The 21,442-nt window shown below is 40.7% G+C and overlaps 1 protein-coding gene across 3 annotated transcripts in view; it reads right to left on the reverse strand.

Moving 5' to 3' along the window:
- FAM120C (family with sequence similarity 120 member C) overlaps positions 1 to 21,442 on the reverse strand; it is a 104,524-nt gene that overhangs the window by 70,781 nt on the left and 12,301 nt on the right. For all 3 annotated transcript variants that reach the window (XM_019018939.4, XM_031005883.3, XM_055376525.1), the window contains exons 2-4: positions 10,195 to 10,441; positions 8,514 to 8,596; positions 2,077 to 2,205 (exon numbers count right to left, since the gene is read on the reverse strand). In XM_019018939.4, the coding sequence (XP_018874484.2) occupies positions 2,077 to 2,205; positions 8,514 to 8,596; positions 10,195 to 10,441 (459 nt within the window). The remainder of the gene's footprint in view (positions 1 to 2,076; positions 2,206 to 8,513; positions 8,597 to 10,194; positions 10,442 to 21,442) is intronic.

Raw genomic sequence — 21,442 nt, forward strand, 5'->3', positions numbered from 1 at the left:
GGTGGCGGGCGCCTGTAATTCCAGCTACTCTGGAGGCTGAGGTAGGAGAATCTCTTAAGCCAGGGAGGCAGAGGTTGTAGTGAGCCAAGATCATACCATTGCACTCCAGCCTAGGCAACAAGAGCGAGGCATTGTCTCAAAAAAAAAAAAAAAATCACATACTGTATGATTCATGTGATATTCTTTAGAAGATGTAACCATAGTAACAGAAAATGAACTGGTGGTTGCCAGGGGTTAAAGGTAGGTTTGGGTGTTATTACAAAGGGATAGCATGTTTTTTGGGGTAGTACAACTGTTCTGTATTCTTATTGTGATGATGGTCACATAAATCGATACATGTGTTAAAATTCACAAGTCAGCTTGACTGTATGTTAATTTTAAAAATAAGTGAGAAATCCAAATTGAAAATATAAATCAAATTGTTAAAAATAAAACTAACTTATTTTCATAATTTTTAGTTTCATTTTGTAGAATAAAATCCCAGTTGAGCTCTTTTTCCACTATTAACAATGAAATTTTCATTCTTGTTTTATGTGGACTCACTTTAAGCAGTCTTTTTTCTTTGCCCATTATCTTCCATTGAGGAAGAACTCCTTTATGTTAAGATACACAGATGCTCCTTGATTTATGACGGGGTTATGTCCCAGTAAACACATCACGGGGCCGGGCGCGGTGGCTCACGCCTGTAATCCCAGCACTTTGGGAGGCCGAGGCGGGCGGATCACGAGGTCAGGAGATCGAGACCATCCTGGCTAACATGGTGAAACCCCGTCTCTACTAAAAATACAAAAAAAATTAGCCGGGCGTGGTGGCGGGCGCCTGTATTCCCAGCTACTCGGGAGGCTGAGGCAGGAGAATGGCGTGAACCCGGGAGGCGGAGCTTGCAGTGAGCTGAGATTGCGCCACTGCACTCCAGCCTGGGCGACAGAGCCAGACTCCGTCTCAAAAAAAAAAACAAAACAAAACAAAACAAAACAAAAAAAACACATCACAAGTTGAAAATATAGGTCAACAATCCATTTAATACACCTAGCCTACTGAACATCACAGCTTAGCCTAGCCCACCTTAAATGTGCTCAGAATACCTTACATTAGCATATAGCTCATCTAACACAGAGCCTATTTTATAATAAAGTATTGAATATCTCATGTAATATACTGAATACTATACTGAAAGTGAAAAACAGAATGGGTATATGGGTACTCAAAGTATAGTTTCTACTGAAAGCATATTGCTTTTGCACTATTGGAAAGCAGAAAAATGTTAAGTTGAACCAACGTTAAGTCAGGGATCATGTGTACATTTTTAAAAATTTATTTTCAAATTTCTTTGGGGGAAAGAAAGGTCTTGCTATGTTGCTCAGGCTAGTCTCAAACTCCTAAGCTCAAGTAATCTTCCTGCCTTGGCCTCCCAAAGTGCTGGTATTACAGGTGTGAGCCACCATGTGTACACTGAAACAAAAAAAGACTAGAAAGACATACGTCAGAGTGGTAACTATAGCAAGTTGTTTATGGGTAATGATATTTTATGTAATTTGTTTTCATTTTCTAAATTTTCTAGAATGGGCTTATATTACTTTACCGATTTATTTTTTTTTAAGACGAAGTTTCACTCTGTCACCCAGGTTGGAGTGCAGCGGCGCAATCTCGGCTCACTGCAACCTCTGCCTCCTGGGTTCAATCAATTCTTCTGCTTCACCGAACCCAGCTAATTTTTTGTATTTCTAGTAGAGATGGGATTTCATCATGTTGGCCAGGCTGGTCTTGAACTTCTGACCTCAAGTGATCCACCCACCTTGGCCTCCCAAAGTGCTGGGAGTACAGGTGTGAGCCACCGTGCCCGGACTAGAATGGGCTTATATTACTTTAATCATCAGTAGAAAAAAAGGTAAAGGGCACTTTCAATCCAGGCTGTGTAATGTTTTTTAAAGGAAATTTTGGAGCTCTCATTTGTAAGCATGGAGAAGACAAGCAGCTAGGAAAACTTAGGTGTCACAGAAAAGATCAGGGACCTGCTAGTGTTGCTGAAGAAGGTAAGAAAACGGAGGACTCTTAGGAAGGGGAATGCTAACTTACCTGAGACTGTTTGAAAACATCCTTCCCAACTACATCCAGGTTTGAGGGATCTTTGATGGAACTGACATACTCAGAAACAGCCTTGATCACCACGTCACAGGGAGGAAGAACCAGCTGATGAGCTCGAACCTAGAAAGGCAAGATAAGCAACGGACACTGACATCAAAGATGGATCACTAAGAAAAAGGGTGAAGTTGAGTGGAGATATGGAATTCAAATTTGGTAAATCCACAGAGAGACAGTTAAAATATTTTCTTTAAAAATAGTTTTGCCCCTTCATTCTCAGTACAGAACACTTGGAAAAGATGGAAAAGTATAAAGCAATAAAAACATATCATCCATCTTCCTGCAGAGATAACTACTGTATATGACACTGTCACAATTAATCAGGCTTCCTTTCATGAGACATTTTGGCTTTTTTGCTATTAAATGTAATATTATAATGAGTTGACATTTGGATTCTGATTTGAACTAATCACAAAAGGCCATTTTAAGACAATCAGGAAAATCTGAAAATGGACTGGATATTAAGATGATACCAAGAAATTAGCATTAATTTTGTCAGGAGTAATAATGGCATTATGCTTATGTAAGAAAATGCCCAAGTATTTTAGAGATGTGTACTGAAGAATGTGAAAGGGATTTGCTTTAAAAAACATTAGCAACAACAAAAAAACCCAGAAAGTGTGGCAAAATACTGGTAACTGTTGGATCTGGAACACGTTACAATGGTGATTTACTATATATTATTTTTCCTGTTTTTGTGATACCTAAACATTTTTTTTTTTTTTTTGAGACAGTCTCACTCTGTCATCCAGGCTGGAGTGTAGTGGTGCAATCTCGGCTCAATGCAACCTCTGCTTCCCGGGTTGAAGTGATTCTCCTGCCTCAGCCTCCCAAGTAGCTGGGATTATAGGCACGCACCACGACTGGATTTGCTCATAAAATATTCCCACTCTGAGATTATACAAAATTTCCCTCATGGTGTTGTCTATAATTATTATTATTTGTTTGAGACGGAGTCTTGCTCTGTTGCCCAGGCTGGAGTGCAGTGGTGCAGTAGGGATTGTCTAGAAAACAATTATGTGCACACATGTGCAGTTCCTGAGTTCAAGTAATTCTCCTGCCTCAGCCTCCCGAGCAGCTGGGATTACAGGCACCTGCCACCATGCCCGGCTAATTTTTGTATTTTTAGTAGGGACAGGGTTTCACCATGTTGGCCAGACTGGTCTTGAACTCCTGACCTCAAGTGATCCGCCTGCCATGGCCTCCCAAAGTGCTGGGATTACAGGCATGAGCCACTGCGCCTGGCCCTTAACAAATTTTTAAAGAAAAAGTTTTTAATGCTTTCATAAACTATAAGTATGACGTCTTGCCCACTTTCCAATTATTTAATTACAAGCTTCTTCAAACTGTAATTACTGAGGCAGAGGGTATAAATTTCCCAAAGGCTTCTGAATTTTTATAAATTGTTTTGCCAAAAGGCTTTATTATTCATTCCTTAAATATTTACTGCCTACTATGTGCCAGGCACTGTCCTAGGCACCAGGGAAACAGCAGTGAACAAGACAGACAAAAATCTCTGCCCTCATGGGAGCTTAAATTCTAGTGTAGATGTGTTGGGATAGGGTGAGGGAAGTTAAACTAAATAAGTAAAATGTATAGTGTAGGCTGGGTGCGGTGACCCATGCCAGTAGTCCCGGCACTCTGGGAGGCGGAGGCTGGCGGATCACCTGAGGTCAGGAGTTCGAGACCAGCCTGGCCAACATGGTGAAACCCCGTCTCTACTAAAAATACAAAAATTAAGCGGGCTTGTACTAGATGTAGATAAGTGCTGTGGAGAGAAGAGTAGAGAAGAAGCTAGGGAATGCAAATATGTATGTGCTAATTGTTTTCTAAACAATCCCTACTGCAGAAGTGTGTGCATATAATTTTTTATAGGGTGATCAGGAAAAGCCTCACTGAGAATGAAATTTTAGAAAACCTTCAGGATTGAAGAAATAGCTATGAGGGGAAAAGTATTCCAAGTAGGGAAAATGATAAGTGCAAAGGTTCTAAGAGCAAAATAAAGAAAGAGATCAGATATGAGAGGGGGCCACAGTAAAGGGCTTTGCAGGCCATGGTAAGGATTTGGAGAGTGACATGAAGAGCCACTGGATAATATTTTTTTTTTTTTTTTTGAGACGGAGTCTTGCTCTGCCACCCAGGAGGAAGTACAGTGGCACGATCTCGACTCACTGCAACCTCTGCCTCCTGGGTTCAAACAATTCTCCTGCCTCAGCCTCCTGAGTAGCTAAGGTTACAGGCACGCAACACCACGCCCAGCTATTTTTTTTTTTTTTGAGACATAGTCTTGCTGTCGCTCAGGCTGGAGTGCAGTGGCATGATCTCGGCTCACTGCAACCTCCACCTCCCGGGTTCAAGAGATTCTCCTGCCTCAGCCTCCTGAGTAGCTGGGATTATAGGTGCGCACCACCACGCCCAGCTAATTTTTGTATTTTTAGTAGAGATGAGGTTTCACCATGTTGGTCAGGCTGGTCTCAAACTCCTGACTTCATGATCTGCCCGCCTTGGCCTCCCAAAGTGCTGAGATTACAGGCGTGAGCCACCACGCCCGGCCTTTTTAAAAATTTTTAGTAGAGATGGGGTTTCACCATGTTGGCCAGGCTGGTCTCGAACTCCTGACCTCAAGTGATCCACCCGCCTCAGCCTCCCAAAGTTCTGGGATTACAGGTGTTAGCCACAGTGCCCGGCCAAGGATTCTGAATGGAGAAGTGACAGGATCTCAGTTGTTTTTTTTTTTTTTAAAGGGTTGCTCTCCTGTTATATTGAGAATAAAATGGAGGTAAGGGGAAGAGTGTAAGTAGAAGACCAATAGTTAGTAAGCTATTATAATAATCCAGGCAAGAAATAATGGTGGCTTGGCCAGGGTAGCAGCAGTGCAAATGTTAAGAAGTAGGTATATTTTGAAGGGAGAGCTGATGGTATTTGCTGACAAATGAGATGTGGGGTATGGGAGAGGGGCGGGGGAAGTCAGGATGACCCCCAGGGATTTTAGCCTGAGAAAATGGAAGGATGGGCTGAGTGCAGTGGCTCACACCTGTAATCCAGCACTTTGGGAGGCCAAGGTGGGCGGATCACTTGAGCTCAGGAGTTTGAGACCAGCCTGGCCAACACGGTGAAACCCTGTCTATACTAAAAATACAAAAATTAGTTGGATGTGGTTGCGCACACCTGTAGTCCCAGCTACTCAGGAGGCTGAAGCAGAAGAATCACTTGAATCCAGGAGGTGGAGACTGCAGTGAGCTGAGACTGTGCCACTGCACTCCAGCACGGGCAACACAGCGAGACTCCATCTCAAAAAAAAAAAAAAAAAAAAAAAAAAAAAAAAAAAAAAGGGAAGAAAGAAAATGGAAGGATGAAGTTGCCTTCAACAAAAATGAGGAAGGCTGTGGGAGAAACACGTTTAGGGAGAAGATCAGGAATTTCCACTTGAACATATAACTTTGAGATACCTATTGGATATGTAAATGAAAATATTGAATTGGCAGTTAGATATTAAAATCTGGAGTTCAAGGGAGAGGTCAGAGCTGAAGACATAAAACTTAGGAGTCATCAACGGACAGATGTTATTTAAAATCATTAAGACTATATGAGATCAATCGTATGTGGAGACAGAAAAGAGAAGGGGCCGGGCATGGTGGCTCACGGCTATAATCCCAACACTTTGGGAGGCTGAGGTGGGAAGATCGCTTGAGCATAGGAGTTTAAGACCAGCCTGGGCAACATGGTGAGATCACATCTCTACAAAAAATACAAAAAAAATTAGCCAGCCGTGATGGCATGTGCCTGTAGTCCCAGCTACTTAAGAGGCTGCTGCAGGAGGACCAATTGAGTCCGGGAGTTCGAGGCTGTAGTGAGCCATGATCACCCCACTGCACTCTAGCCTGGGCAACAGAATGAGACCCTGTCTCAAAAACAAACAAACAAACAAATAAAACAAACCAGAAAAGAAAAGAGAAAGGAACCAGGATGGAACTCTGGGCTATTCCACCTTTAACAAGTAGAAAAGACAAGGAAGCAACAACAGAGACTGGGAAGCAGCAGTCAGCGACGTAGGAAGGAAATAAGAAGAGAATAGTGTCCTTAAGGCCAAGTGAAAAAAGTGTTCTATGGAAGAATGGGTGAGCATCTGTGTCAAATGCTGCTGACTGGTCAAGTAAAATGAAAACTGACAGCTAGCCACTGGGTTTATTAACTGAGAAGTTATACTGGTGACCCTGTTGAGAGCAATTTCAGCAAATCAATTGAAAAGCAAACAGGGGAAGGGAATAGTAAGCAACTCATGTGTAGACAAGTCTTTAGAGAAGTTTTCTATAAGAAGAAATATAGAGCAGTAGCTTGGGTGGGGAGAGTGAGGTCAGAGGCTTTTTTTAAAAAAAGTAAAGTTGTATTTTTAAACTTCATAGATGCATGCTTACACAATCTGGAAAGAGCCAATGAAAAGAGGAAAATTGATGATGCAGGAGAAAAAGGGGGAGAACTGCTGAACTGATGCTCTTAAGTTGGCCAAAGGAGATGGGAGCTGTGCCTGATAGTCCCAGCTACTCAGGAGGTTAAGGCAGGAGGATTGATCACTTGAGCTATGATTGTGCCACTGCACTCCAGCCTGGGCAGCATAGCAAGACCCTGTCTCTTAAAAAATTTTTTTTAAATAAATAGAGATGGGACCTAGTATAAGTAGAGGGATTGGCCTTAGATAGGAACATGGACAGGTCATGCACAATTAATAGGAGGCAGGCAGAATATGTGGCCACAGAGGGGATAACAACTTCATATAGGTGAGGTGAAGAGGGGGTAAGAACTCATCGAAGTTTTCTTCCCATTGCTTCCATTTTCTCAGTAAAACAGGAAGTGAGGTCATGAACTGAGAGTGAGCAAATGAGGAGAAAGCATTAGAGGCTTGAGGACAGAGAAGGTATGAAACAGTCATCTAGGAGAATGAAAGAACGAGGGAAATAGAATACAATCACCAACTTACACTACCACCAGAAGTGTATGCGGGTATCAGTCTCACAACAGTCTTTTTTTTTGAGTCAAGAGTCTCACTCTGTCACCCAGGCTAGAGTGCAGTGGTGCGATCTCGGCTCACTGTAACCTCTGCCTCCTGGGTTCAAGTGATTCTCCTGCCTCAGCCTCCTGAGTAGCTGGGACTACAGGCACGTGCCACCACACCTAATTTTTGATTACAGGCATGAGCCACCGTGCCCTGGCTGCAACAGTCTTGATAACAGTGGGTAAACTAATTTTTCAATATTTGTTCAACTGTTAAGTTAAAAAAATAAATTCTCAGTGGCCGAGTGTGGTAACTCATTCGTGTAATCCCAGCACTTTGGGAGGCTGAGGTGGGAAGATCACTTGAGATCAAGAGTTCGAGACCAGCCTCGCCAACACAGTGAAACCCTGTCTCTATTAAAAATACAAAAATTAGCTGGGCATGGTGGTGCATGCCTGTAATCTCAGCTACTCGGGAGGCTGAGACAGAATTGCCTGAACCTGGGAGGTGGAGGTTGCAGTGAGATGAGATTGCAACACTGAACTCCAGCCTGGGTGACGGAGTAAGACTTTGCCTCAAAAAAAAAAAAAAAAAAAAAAAGAGCCAGACCTGTAATCCCAGCTACTTGGGTGGCTGAGGCACGAGAATTGCTTGAACCCAGGAGGTGGAGGTTGCAGTGAGCTGGCTGAGATTGTGCTGCATTCCAACCTGGACGACAGAGTGAGACTCTGTCTCAAAAAAAAAAAAAAAAAAGAAAAATCACACTGATCATTTAATTTACATGTCTGATCAATAGTGAGGTTGAACATCTAGTCATTGTATTTTCTCTCTTGTGAATTTTCTGCTTCTGTCCTTTGTTCATTATTTCATTATTGGGTTATCGGTATATTTCTTTATAGACTTGTATGAATTCTTGAGATATTAAGGGTATTGATCATAACCAAGTTTTTCTTTTTTGTCTTTTTTTTTAGATGGAGTCTCGTTTTGTTGCCCAGGCTGGAGTGCAGTGGCACAATCTTGGCTCACTGCAATCTCTGCCTCCCAGGTTCAAGTGATTCTCCTGTCTTAGCCTCCTGAGTAGCTGGGGTTATAGGCGCCTGCCACTACGCTCAGCTAATTTTTGTATTTTTAGTAGAGACGAGGTTTCACCATGTTGGCCAGGCTGGTCTTGCATTCTTGACCTCAGGTGATCTGCCCACCTTGGCCTCCCAAAGTGCTGGGATTACAGGTGTGAGCCACCGCACCTGGCCATAACTAATATTTTTTTCTTTTGTATGTATGTGAAATATTTTAAATCTAATGTAAGATAATTATTCCATCAAAACTCCAATCAAAACCTCATATCCCCTAATCTGTATAGGCAAGAAATAGGAAACATTACCTTAAGTGATGCAAGAGGATGTTCTGGTCCCAAGAGGCTCCAGTGAAAAGCAGCCAGGTCCTCATCTGGGAGGATGTGGTTACCTATAAAGTACATTTGTCATTCATTGATTGTACAAATGTTTTCTTAGAACCTCCAGGCCATGAAAGGGGTCCTGGGAGAGAAAATGATCAAATAATTCACATAGGTCTATATTCTTAATGTAATACTTACAGTAGTTCTGTGTTGATCACTTAATATGTTTCATGTGCATTATATGTGTCATCTTTATAATGACTATGGATGGTAGTATTATCATTTACATTTACAGATAAAGAAACTGAGGTTCAGACATGTTTGGTGACTTGGCCCAATGTGGTCTGGCCAATAGGTACACACACCAAGATAAAAAGCTAAGAATGTAACTCCAAAGCCCATGCTATTACTTATCCCCTAAGTCATGTTGCCTTTTATAATAGCAGCCACCAATTACTAACTGTCTAATGAGTGCTGGGCATTTTGTACACTTTATTTCATTTCACTTTACCAATAACATCATGAGGTATTATTATCCGCATTTCACAGATGAGGAAACTGAAACCAGGGAGATGTCACTTCAGTGATTTGCCAATGGCCTAATTCCAAAACTTGTGCTGACTCCACTATATTATCCAAACTCATGTCCTTTGGAATTATAGAGCAAAGGTCATGCCTGAGACACAATACTAACCTTCATGCGCTAAGTACTTGAAAAACCAATTCAAAACATAATCAACTCTCTGCAATTTACTTTGAAACACAACTTTAAGAGATATATTGGGCCAGGCACGGTGTCTCACGCCTGTAATCCCAGCACTTTGGGAGGCCGAGGCAGGTGGATTGCTTGAGGTCAGGAGTTCAAGACCAGCCTGACCAACGTCGTGAAACCCTGTCTCTACTAAAAATATAAAAATTAGCTGGGCATGGTGGCGAGTGCCTATAGTCCCAGCTATTCAGGAAGCTGGGACAGGAGAATCGCTTGAACCTGGGAGGCGGAGATTGCAGTGAGCCGAGATCGTGCCACTGCACTCCAGCCTGGGCGACACAGCGAGACTCTGTCTCAAAAATAAATAAAATAAAATAAGAGACAGATTGATGGATGGGTAAAGGAATGGATAGATATATAAGGCAATTAGAGTAAAATGTTAATGGCAGAATACAGGTGGTGGATATAGGGTTTTTACTGCAAAGCCCTTTTTCAATTTTGCTGTATATTTGGAAATTTTCATAAAAAATATTAGCACAAAAGAAACAAAGAGAAAAACATAATGAACAATTTGTCTTTCCGATCTAAATTGAGACACTGGGGAAGAAATGTTAATGCCCTGTGTGGGGAACCAAAGTTGTCTAGGGCTAATAAAACATTTGGCTTGAGAATACTCTGCATAAAAGAGTTATAAAATGTAGCAAAAGAAGGCGGCTTACAGGAATCTAAATAATGTTCTGGAATAACCTGTAGCAACCCACAAAACAAACATGCTGAGTTTTAGTGTGCTCTACCAAGAAGCCCAAAAACCATGCTGAGTTCTCCCCAGCAGTGTTTAGCGTGAAGACTTTAAGAAGACAAATCTAATGATGACAGGCTAAATCACTCTAGTCCTCATCTCTTAACACCAGAAGAGGAAACTACCAATCACTGCAGTCTTTTCTTTGGATGACCTACCTAGCAGTGCAGCAAATATGGGGAAATTCATCCTCTTCAGGCCCAGCTGCTTGGCTACTTCTTGCATCAGGAACTGGTTGGTAGTGAGGTTCTTCCCATTCCAGCTCAGTTTCAGAGCATGGGAACTGTAGTAAGAGGGAATATTGTAGAGAGCATACTCGGAGTCATGGGCAAGAAGGCCATGGAAGCCATTTTCCCTGAAAAACGCCACCACTTCCAAATGGTGGTCTTCAAGGCTCTGAAAGACCTAGAAGGGAAGAAGAGAACGTGTCATGCCACAGAACCTGATTTGTATTGTTAGAAGGTCAGGAGGTTTAGCAACTAAATTTTATAGTTTGGTGAAATTTGAAATTGTACGTGAGAGAACAGAACATTCTTTTAACATTTTTTACTTTTTTTTTTTTTTTTTTTTTAAATACAGAGATGAGATCTCACTATGTTACCCAGGCTGGTCTCGAATTCCTGAGCTTAAGTGATCCTCCCGCCTTGGCCTCCCAAAGTGCTAGGATTACAGGTGTGAGCCACTGTGCCCAACCAGAACAGAATATTCTTAAAAAACAAAACAAAAATGCTCTCCCACTCTACAACTTGATTATTACTGTAAACACAGACAGCGTTTGTGTTTATTCCCCTGGTTTTTTTTCACTCCTTTCATGAAACTTGCCCTGAGGGTCTTCAAAATTAGAATACTGAAATTAACGAGGTATATATTACTTTTTACGTCAAACAATAACATTAGAGACTTCTGTTAGATAATAAAGCTATTATTTATTGCTCGGTATCTATGTGCTGTACATATTTTATATATATTATCTCATCATTAACCTTAGGTAGGTACGTATGGATGAAAAACTTAGACGTAGAAATAGACACAGAAATCTAAGTTTATCTAACTGTTTTCAAAAAGTCTTTGCTTTTTTTCTTAGTAGCACTGTACATCGCAGGGCACCCAAACAGTTGCACTTCCAACAGTGAGAAGTCAGAAACTACACCCCATTTTAGAAATGGGGAAACTAAGGCTACGAGAGATTGGCTGCCCCCAAAGTTGCATAATGAGTGAGTGTGGTAGACAGGATTCAAATCCAGGCTGATCTGACTCCGGAATGCACACTTTCTGTTGTACCATGCTTCTTCCTGGAGATCACTATTTTTTATGTAATAGAGGTAAACTGTTAAGTACTCTTCCTGTACATGCCTCTATTGCTGTACTTGAAGTATACTGAAATTATCTGTATACCGGCTCCACCAAATTAAGTTCCTTGACCATAGAGAGAATTTACCTCTGTATTCCTGGCTCCCACATAAGACCTGGTACGTAATAGTAATAATAATGGCTAACAGATACTGAATATGTACTATGTGCATTAACTCATTTAATACTCACAACAACCTTGTGAGGGCATACCTATTAATACTATCCCCATTTTACACATTGTTAGCCCCAAGGTCATATGCTAGAAGAAGCAAAGCCCAGATTTTGGCTCTAGAGCCTGTGGACCTTGATAGTTTTTTTCAACTCAACTATCTGTCATTTAAGTTGGAATGGTAGTTTTCTGGAGTTTAACAGGAGTTTCAATGCACTAAACTTTTGCTAGATTATGGAAAAGGAGTCTAGTTACAGTTGCTAGTCATGTCACACACAAGGGGAGAGACACCAGTAAGCAGACAGTGAAGCAAGGTCGATATTTATTTGATATCCAGGCAAAGGAGCCAAAAAGTATTGTAACATATTTATGCCTTAGAGATATGAGTAGCTCCAGATGTGTCAGGGTAGGAGTGAAGTTTTATGCTGTCCCCTGGTAATAGTTTCTTCCAGCACACCACTCATACAAGTCATTGGTTGAGCATCCATTTACCTTGTACCAGGGATAGTTACTAAGTGTGATATTTTCTCTCTCTTCATCACAACTTCACCATGCAGGTATTAGAAGCCCCATTTTACAGATGAGGGAACTGAGGCTCAGAAAAGTAAGATGCCATACTCAGAGCTATCGAGCTGGGAAACAGCAACCTGGGTCACATTAACATCAAAGTCTCTAGGTGTCACCAAAGACCCTTTCCACTACAACACTTAATCTTTAGCTGGTCTGAAGCTGATTATGCCACCATTCAAGTGATTTCAACTCCAGAAAGCCAAGGACTAGTGATTTTTAATCAATTTGGTAGCTCTTAAAACACTAGGAATGTATATCACAACCACCTGGAGATCTTTTTCAAAATATACAAACCTGAGCTTCACCTCAGATCTGCTGGAATAACTTATTTCTGGATTCAAATCCAGGCTGATCTGACTCCGGAATGCACACTTTCCCAATGTTCTGAATACTTTCCATAGGCCTGCCACCTCTTGGACAAATTCCTTGATAATTCCCCTCCTCTTCACTCTTATAGCACAGAGACAGATGACACAGTCACAGAACTAATTTGACAATACCATCATCTTCAAGTTTTAAGGTCACAGGTTCTATCTTACTCTTTTATCTCCATGGTTCTAACCATGTCCTTCCAACTAGAAAGGACAGAGAACAGGAGTTGATTGGTACAGAATAGTAAAGAAAGGCCTAGTGAGATTGTTAAAAACAAAAACAGCTCTGGCAAATGAGAGGGCACTATCATCTCAGCGTTTAACTTCTACAGCAGATGTAGTGAAGTCACTAGATTGCAAGCTATCCAAGCTCGAGTAGCAAAGTAGTATTAGGTATCAATTAAGTACCTACTATGTACCAGGCACTGTTCCAAACCCCCCTCACATCCACTAACCTTGCAATAACATCAGGAGGCATTATCTTCACTTTAAAGACAAACGATCAATGAGGGTCAGAGGTTAGAGAACTTGACCAAAGTCACATAGCTAAAAAGTGAAGCTAGCCAATAAGCACATGACAAGCTGCTCAACATTATTAGTCATTATAGAAATGCCCATCAAAACCAAAATGAGACACCAGTTAGCACCCACTAGGATGGCTATAATCAAAAAATGGAAAATAATGAGTGTTGGCAAGGATGCAGAGAAATTGGAATCCTCGTAAATTGCTAGTGGGAATGAAAAATGGTGCAGTCACTTTGGAAAGTGGTCTCAGAGGTCCTGAAATGGTTAAACATAGTTATCTCATATGATCCAATGATTCCACTCCTAAGTATATACCCAAGAGAACTGAAAATCTATGTTCACACAAAAACTTGTACATGAAAGTTCACAGCAGGCTTACTCATAATAGCCCAAAAGTGGAAATAACCCAAATGTCTATCAACTGATGAATGAACAAAATGTGGTATATCCATAAAAGGAAATATTATTTGGCAATAAAAAGGAATGAAGTGCGGATTTATGCTACAACATCAATGAACTTTGAAAACAGAATGCTAATGTGAAACAAGCCAGACACAAAAAGCCATATATTGTATGACTTCTTTCATATGAGATGCCCAGAATAGGCAAATCCAAAGAGATGGAAAAATAAATTAGTAGTTGCCAGGGATTGTGGGGATGGGGAATAAGACTAGTACGTATTGGTTTACCCTTTGAGGTTATAAAAATCTTCTGGAATTAGTGGTGATAGCTGCACAACGCTATGAATATACTAAAGACCATTAAATTGTACACTTTAAAATGTTGAATTTTATGGTATATGAGTTATACCTCGATTTTTAAAAATTGGAGCTAGGATTCAAATTCAGCTCTGTTTACAAATCCCAAGCTCCCCTAAGGCTTTAAGAACTTTAATAACTTTTTATTATGGAAAATTTTAAATATACAAAGGTAATGAACCCTCATGAAAGCATTACCCACTTTCAATTGTTATCAATGTTAAGTCATTCGTTTCATCTACCTTGCCCCCCTCCTTTTCATATTGTGTGTGTGTGTGTGTGTATGTGTGTATATATACATACATATATATATATATTTTTTTTTTTTTTTTTTGAGCCAGAGTCTCGCTCTGTTGCCCAGGCTGGAGTGCAGTGGCATGATCTCGGCTCACCGCAACCTTCGCCTCCCAGGTTTAAGCGATCCTCCTGCCTTAGCCCCCCTAGTAGCTGGATTACAGGCACATGCCACCAGTTCCGGCTAATTTTTGTATTTTTAGTAGAGACAGGGTTTCACCATGTTGGCCAGGCTGGTCTCGAACTCCTGGCCTCAGGTGATCCACCCGCCTCAGCCTCCCAAAGTGCTGGGATTAGAGGCGTGAGCCACCGTGCCTGGCCTTTTTATGGTATTTTAATATTTTTTGTTGTGATTGAAAACCACATAAAATTTACCATCTTGACTATTTTTAAGTGTACAGTTCAGCTGTGTTATGGATATTCACATTGTTATACAACATATCTCCAGAATTTTTTCATCTTGCAAATCTGAAATTCTATATCCATTAAATAACAGCTCCCTTTTCTCCCTCCTCCTAGCTCTTGGTAACCACAATTCTATTTTCTGTCTCTATGAATTTGACTACTTTAGGTACCTCATATAAGCGGAATCATATGGAATTTGTCCTTTTGTGACTGGCTTATTTCACTTAGCATAATGTCCTCAAGTGTTCATCCATATTGTAGCATGTGACAGGATTTCTTTCCTTTTTAAGGCTGAATAATATTCCATTGTATGCTATACATTTTGTTTATCCATTCATCCATCAACAGACATTTGGGTTGCTTCCAACTCTTGGCTACTGTGAATAGTACTGCTATGAACATGGGTGTGCAAATATCTCTTAGAGATCCTGCTTTCAATTGTTTTAGATATATACTCAGAAGTGGAATTGCTGAATTATACGGTAGTTTTATTTTTAATATTTTAAGGAACCTCCATACTGTTTTCCACAGCAGCTGCAGCATTTTACAATCCCACCAACAGTGCATAAGGGTTCCAATTTATCCACATCCTTGTCAACACTTATTTTTTGTGTGTTTTTTTAACAGTAGCCATCCTAATGAGTGTGAGGTAATATCTCATTGTGGTTTTGATTTGCATTTCTTGGAGGATTAGTGATGTTGAATATCTTTTCATAAGCTATTGACCATTCCTGGCATATCTTAAAGCAAATTCCAGACATCAAATCACTTCACCCATAAATACTTCATTATTTAACTCTCACAGTTAAAGTAACAAACACTACCATTATTACACCCAACAAAATTAACAATTTCTTAATATCATAATATCTAGTGCCTATTCTACTTTCTATGATTGTCCCGAAAATGTCTTTGGATGGTTGCTTTGTTCAAATCAGGATTCAAACAGAATCCACATGCTGTATTTCGTTGATATGGCTTCTAAGGACCACAATGTATAGCAGTTCCCCTTCCCTTTATTTATATGCCATTTATTTGTTTAAAAAATCCAGTTTTTAGATTAGAAAAGTAATATAGATTATTTAACAAATGGTGTTGGGATAACTGAAGAGTCATTTGAGGAGAAAAACATGGATCCATACTTCACACTTTAACTAGGATAACCATGAAAATCATAGGCCAGGCACGGTGGCTCATGCCTGTAATCCCAGCACTTTGGGAGACCAAGGCGGGCAGATCACTTGAGGTCAGGAGTTCAAGACCAGCCTGGCCAACATGGTGAAACCCCGTCTCTACTAAAAATACAAAATTTAGCCAGGTATCGTGACTGGTGCCTGTAATCCCAGCTACTCGGGGGGCTAAGGCAGGAGATTTGCTTGATCTCAGGAGGTAGCGGTTGTAGTGAGCCAAGACCACGCCACTGCACTCCAGCCTGGGCGACAGAGCAAGACTACATCTCAAAAAAATAATAATAATAAAAATAAAAAAATAATAAAATACACCATGAGGGAAATTTTGTATAATCTCAGAGTGGGGATAGTTTATGAAGAAATCCAGTAACACCCCCAGAAAACGGTCAATACTCTTGACTATATGAAAATCAAACATTTCCACAGTATGAATGTATAAATGACTGATGAATAAGAAAAAAAAATCAAACATTTCTGCTTGGGAAAAACCAATGTAAGTAAGCTCAAAAGACAAATGACAATCTGCAAAAAAATTTGCAACTTACAGTGCAGAGGACTAATTTCCTTAATAGAGAAGGGAAAAAACCTAACAATGTAAGAGAACATTTCACAAAAAAGGAAACAAACAGATTTTAAGCATATAAAAAGGTGATCAAACTCACTGGTGATAAGAGAAATAAAAATTAAAATAATACTGAAACATGATGTTTCACGTACAAGATTAGCAAATAATGTATTGGTGAAGGAAACAGGCACTTGCAAACATTCCTGGTAGTGGTATAATGGTAGAATCTCTAGGGAGAGCGATTTGGCAAGACCTTTCAAAATTACAAATGTGCGTACCCTTTGCCCCAGCAATTCTCCTTTCAGGGATTTATCTTTTAGATATGTAAAGCACTTGGAACAACAATGAAAGTGCCTAAGTGTGAGCAACTCCTTTGCAAACACAAAATATTTACTGCAGCATTATTTGTAATAGGTGAAGACTGGAAACAACCTAATTAATTGCCCATCAATAAGGGACGAGTTAAGTAAATCATAATGTATACGTACAATGGAATAGTGTAAAACCATAAAAAATAATGACAAAACTCTATCTATACACATAGACAAATCACCAAGATATGGTAAATGGTAAGTGCAAGGTACAGAACATTATGCATAGTATGCTGTTTTTAAAAGGTATTTTTTGTGTAGAATATGTATATATGTAAAATGTGCATATATATATAAAATGTATATTTATTTGCTTTTATATCCATAGTATCTCTGAAAGAATACACAACGAACTGATAATATTGGTCCCCTCCAGGGAGGAGAACCCAGTGACTGGGAAAGGGGTGGAATATTTTTTATCATATATCCTTTTGTATCTTTTGAATTTTTGTACCATGAATTGTAAGTTAATCAAAAGATAAAATTGCAGCTGAATAAAAGCAGAACATATTCAGGGAAAAAAAAAAGCAAACAATATGGCAGTGTGTAGAATGAAAACAGTCCTTTTACTCTCATTCCTTGGAAGTAATCGCTGTTCTAAGCCCCACCCCTGAAGAGTCTGATTCAGTAGGTCTAGGGTCAGCCTGGAAATCTGTTTTTTAACAAGAACCCCAGATGATTTCATGATGAAGCAAGTTTAAAAAACACTTATCTAGTCAGATCACACAACATGGCAATTTATTCCTAGCAAAATACAATCTGCATTCCATCCTGACAGGGCAAAGAGCCAACAATGACCGTCAGAATAGTGAGCACTCTGGCTCAATTTACACATTTATCATCACTGTTACCACCTGCAAGCGCCTGGCCCAAATTGGTCCAGTTTAGTCGTTAACCTTGCAATTTTCCAGGAGAGTAAAATGATTTAGGAGAGATTCAACTATAACATAACCAAACAACTCACCAGAAAAAACAGCACATTTGAGTTTTAAAGAAAGCGAGAGTTGAGATTCTGAACGACTATCTATAGCTTTTAATTGCTGGTTCACCATTCAGTTCAGTGAATAGGGGTTGAGGGCCTACTAAGTGCCAGGATGCAGACAGCACAAAGCAAGACACTTAACTTGTGAGAAGTTATGGAGCACAGGGTACCATGGGAACACAGAGTAAAGGCACCTCAACAGTCAGTGGGGTGATGGTTTTTGAGAGGAAGTGACACCTGTTTATAGAACTCAGGGGAGGCCGGGTGTGGTGGCTCATGCCTGTAATCCCAGCACTTTGGGAGGCCAAGGCAGGCAGAACACAAAGTCAGGAGTTTGAAACCAGCCTGGCCAATATGGTGAAACCCCGTCTCTATTAAAAAAAAAAAAAAAATTAGCCGGGTGTGGTGGCAGGTGCCTGTAGTACCAGCTACTCAGGAGGCTGAGGCAGGAGGATCGCTTGAACCCGGGAGGTGGAGGTTGCAGTGAGCTGAGATCGCGCCACTGCACTCCAGCCTGGGCAACAGAGCGAGACTCCGTCTCAAAAAAAAAAAAAAAAAAAGAAAGAAAACCTCAGGGGAAAAAAGCTCTCTGAGAAGACGTGTCTCATTTCCAACCACAGGTAGTCTAAAGAAGTGGCTTGCAAACTGTGCTTCCCCAAACCAGAATTTTGGTAGGTGGAGACCGGACCAAATAACTAAAGAGGATTGGTGTTTCTACTTTTTTAAATTTTTATTTTTTGAGGGTATCATTTTGTCACCAAGGCTGGAATGCAGTGGTGGGATCACGGCTCACCGCAGCCTCAACCTCCCGAGCTCAAGCAACCCTGCCACTGCAGCCTCCCAAATAGCTGGGACTACAGGTGTGCACCGCCATGCCTGGTTAATTTTTGATTTTGTGTAGAGACAGGTCTTGCTATGTTGCCCAGACTGGTCTCAAACTCCTGGACACAAGCAATCTTCTTACCTTGGCTTCTCAAAGTGCTGGGATTACAGGCATGAGCCACTGCACCTGGCCTGGTGTTCCTAACTTTCTCTTCAACCTGAGCTCATAGTCACCATTTTATGTATTATACACTGCGGCTCTTTCAGAAATATTTGAAGAGTATTTTATATTAAAAACCACCAGAAGTATTATTCACTAGAATGTAAGCTTCAAGAAGGCTGAGATTTTAAAAATCTGTTTTGTTCACTGCTGTTATCTCCAGTACATAGACCACTCACACGGAGTAGGCAACCAATGAACTGTTTCAACTTTCAACCAATAGGTACTGAACCAGGCACTAATGTACGCCAGGCACCAATCTAGGTATGGAGACACAGCAGTAACAAGAGCCAAGAGTCTTTGACCTCATGGAACTAACTGTAGTGATTAACATTTCAAGATAGACACTGGGCTAGGCATATTTCATTTATCCTTCTAACTCTGTAAAATGGGTATTAGATCATTCATCCCCCTCCCTCTCCTTTATTTAAACAGAGAAAACAGAAGCTTGGAAAACTTAAGTAACTTGCCCCAAATAACACAGCTAGCAATATGGCAGTACTTGGATTTGAACCAATTAGGTCTGACTTTAAAATAATGCTTTCAGGGCTGGACATGGTGGCTCATGCCTGTAATCCCAGCACTTTGTGAGGCAGAGGGAGAAGCAGAAGGATCGCCTGAGCCGAGGATTCCAGCCTGGGCAACGCAGTGAGATCCCATCTCTACCAAATATTGTTTAAAAAATTAGCCAGGCATGATAGTACATGCCTGTGGTCCCAGCTACTCAGGAGGCTAAGGTGGGAAGATCGCTTGAGCCCAGGAGGTTGAGGCTGCAGTGAGCCGAGATCATGCACTGCACACCAGTCTGAGCAACAGAGTGAGACCCTGTCTTTAAAAAATCCAATGGTCTTTCCATTAAGTACACTGTTTCTCAAATAAAGGAAACTGGAAACGTGGGCATAAAGTAATCTGAGATCAACTCACAAGTAATACAATAAACACAAGGGCATAAAAAAAATAACTAGATTGTAAGCCCATTAGTGGCAGAATTATGTTAGCACTCTGCCTGGACCATAAAAAGAGTATAATAAATGCTTGTTAAACTTCAAACTAGAGGCAATACTGCTTTCTGACCTCTGCGGTACTTGACTTCCTCCAGCTTGTCCCATATTCCCTCAAGCCCCTCTACCATGCTAAATACACCAAACTAGTGACTAACTCGGGCTGAGTTCTGTGGTCTATCTTCACTACCTGTTCTCACCAAGGCAAAAAGAAATCAGAGATAGTAAGGAAGTATCACCTTATAAGAAGATTCGAGGGCGGGATGGATTATGTATAAGTCTGGTTCAGCAATAGAAATATAGATGATTTACATTTCAACTGGAACTCTAACTACTAAATAATTACAGACTGAAACTACTGTTGATGCAAATATGCATCACTACATTGTGGAGTTCACCAACCAACCATTAAGAGACCAGACTGATAATCACAAAGCTAAAGAATAATGTATTAAAAGAATAGCAGCAATTAGGAACCACAGTTACTTCAAGGAAACATTGATAAAGTGGCCTTCCCTCTCAACTGTAGGAATTTCAATTATCTACAGGCACATACGTGGTAGTCTTTGCCATGAAATACGGCAGTCAAGCTAGAGGTAGTAGAATACTGATCCAGTGTTCAGTACACACTATTAAGGTACTAATTTTAATTTGCGAGTACCCAATTTTAGTACTTTTTTTTCTTTTCTGAGATGGAGTTTTGCTCTTGTTGCCCAGGCTGGAGTGCAATGACGTGGTCTTGGCTCACTGCAACCTCCACCTCTGGGTTCAAGCAATCCTCCTGCCTCAGCCTCCCAAAGTAGCTGGGATTACAGGCACCCACCACCACGCCCGGCTAATTTTTGTATTTCTAGTAGAGAGTTTCACCATGTTGGCCAGGCTGGTCTCGAACTCCTGACCTCAGGTGATCCATCCACCTTGGCCTCCCCAAGTGCTAGGATTACAGGCGTAAGCTACTGCGCCCGGCCCAATTTTAGTACTCTTAATTACTCTTAGGCTGCCAGAAGCCAGCCCATTTCTGCAGATGAAATCTTCTGTCACATTTAAGAACAAAAGGGAAAACTTGGATTTTTAAAAAACCTGTTGTGTGTCAACCATGGGCTGGAAACTGTACTTTAGATACTAACTTTTGTTATCAGTATATACAGCAGGAGCTTTGGCATCCAGTGAACCTATGATCAAAGTTTGTGGGGACAAGTCACGGGCAAGTCACTTAGCTTCTTCATCTGTAAAATGGAGATTTACTCAATTCCTACCCAATTCTAAGACTTACAATTTATAATATAATAGCTGGCACAGACTGAAAAAGTAGCTATGAAAGTCTGTTTTGCAGAGATGAAGTCTGTGGTATGTACTACTGTCTGAAGGTCCTCAGAAATAATTTGAGACAAATAGATACCAGAATAGGCATTTGTTTAGCCCAAAGCAAATCTTCACGACTGAAAAGTCAGAGGTATCATGAAAAGTATTCTTAGGAGAAAGAGAGCGAGAATCCAAGGGAACCTCTGGGTTACCTCAGAAAGGAGGACGGGAACTGCAGAGAAGACAATGATCACAAGAAATTTCTAAGAGTCTTTGAACTAGGGACTGTAAATGCTTACAGGGATGGGCAGCTAACATGAATGAAGGGGCTGAGTAAAGAAAAATTAACTTCTAAAAATGTAATATTTGGCCAGGCATGGTGGGTAATCCCAGCACTTTGGGAGGCTGAGGCAGGAGGATTGCTTGAGGCCAGGAGTTTGAGATCAGCCTGGGCAACCTAGCAAGACCCTGTCTCTAAAACAAACAAACATAACAAAACCTTAAAAAT

Source organism: Gorilla gorilla, chromosome X (genome assembly GCF_029281585.2).
Source record: "Gorilla gorilla gorilla isolate KB3781 chromosome X, NHGRI_mGorGor1-v2.1_pri, whole genome shotgun sequence".
NCBI lineage: Eukaryota > Metazoa > Chordata > Mammalia > Primates > Hominidae > Gorilla > Gorilla gorilla.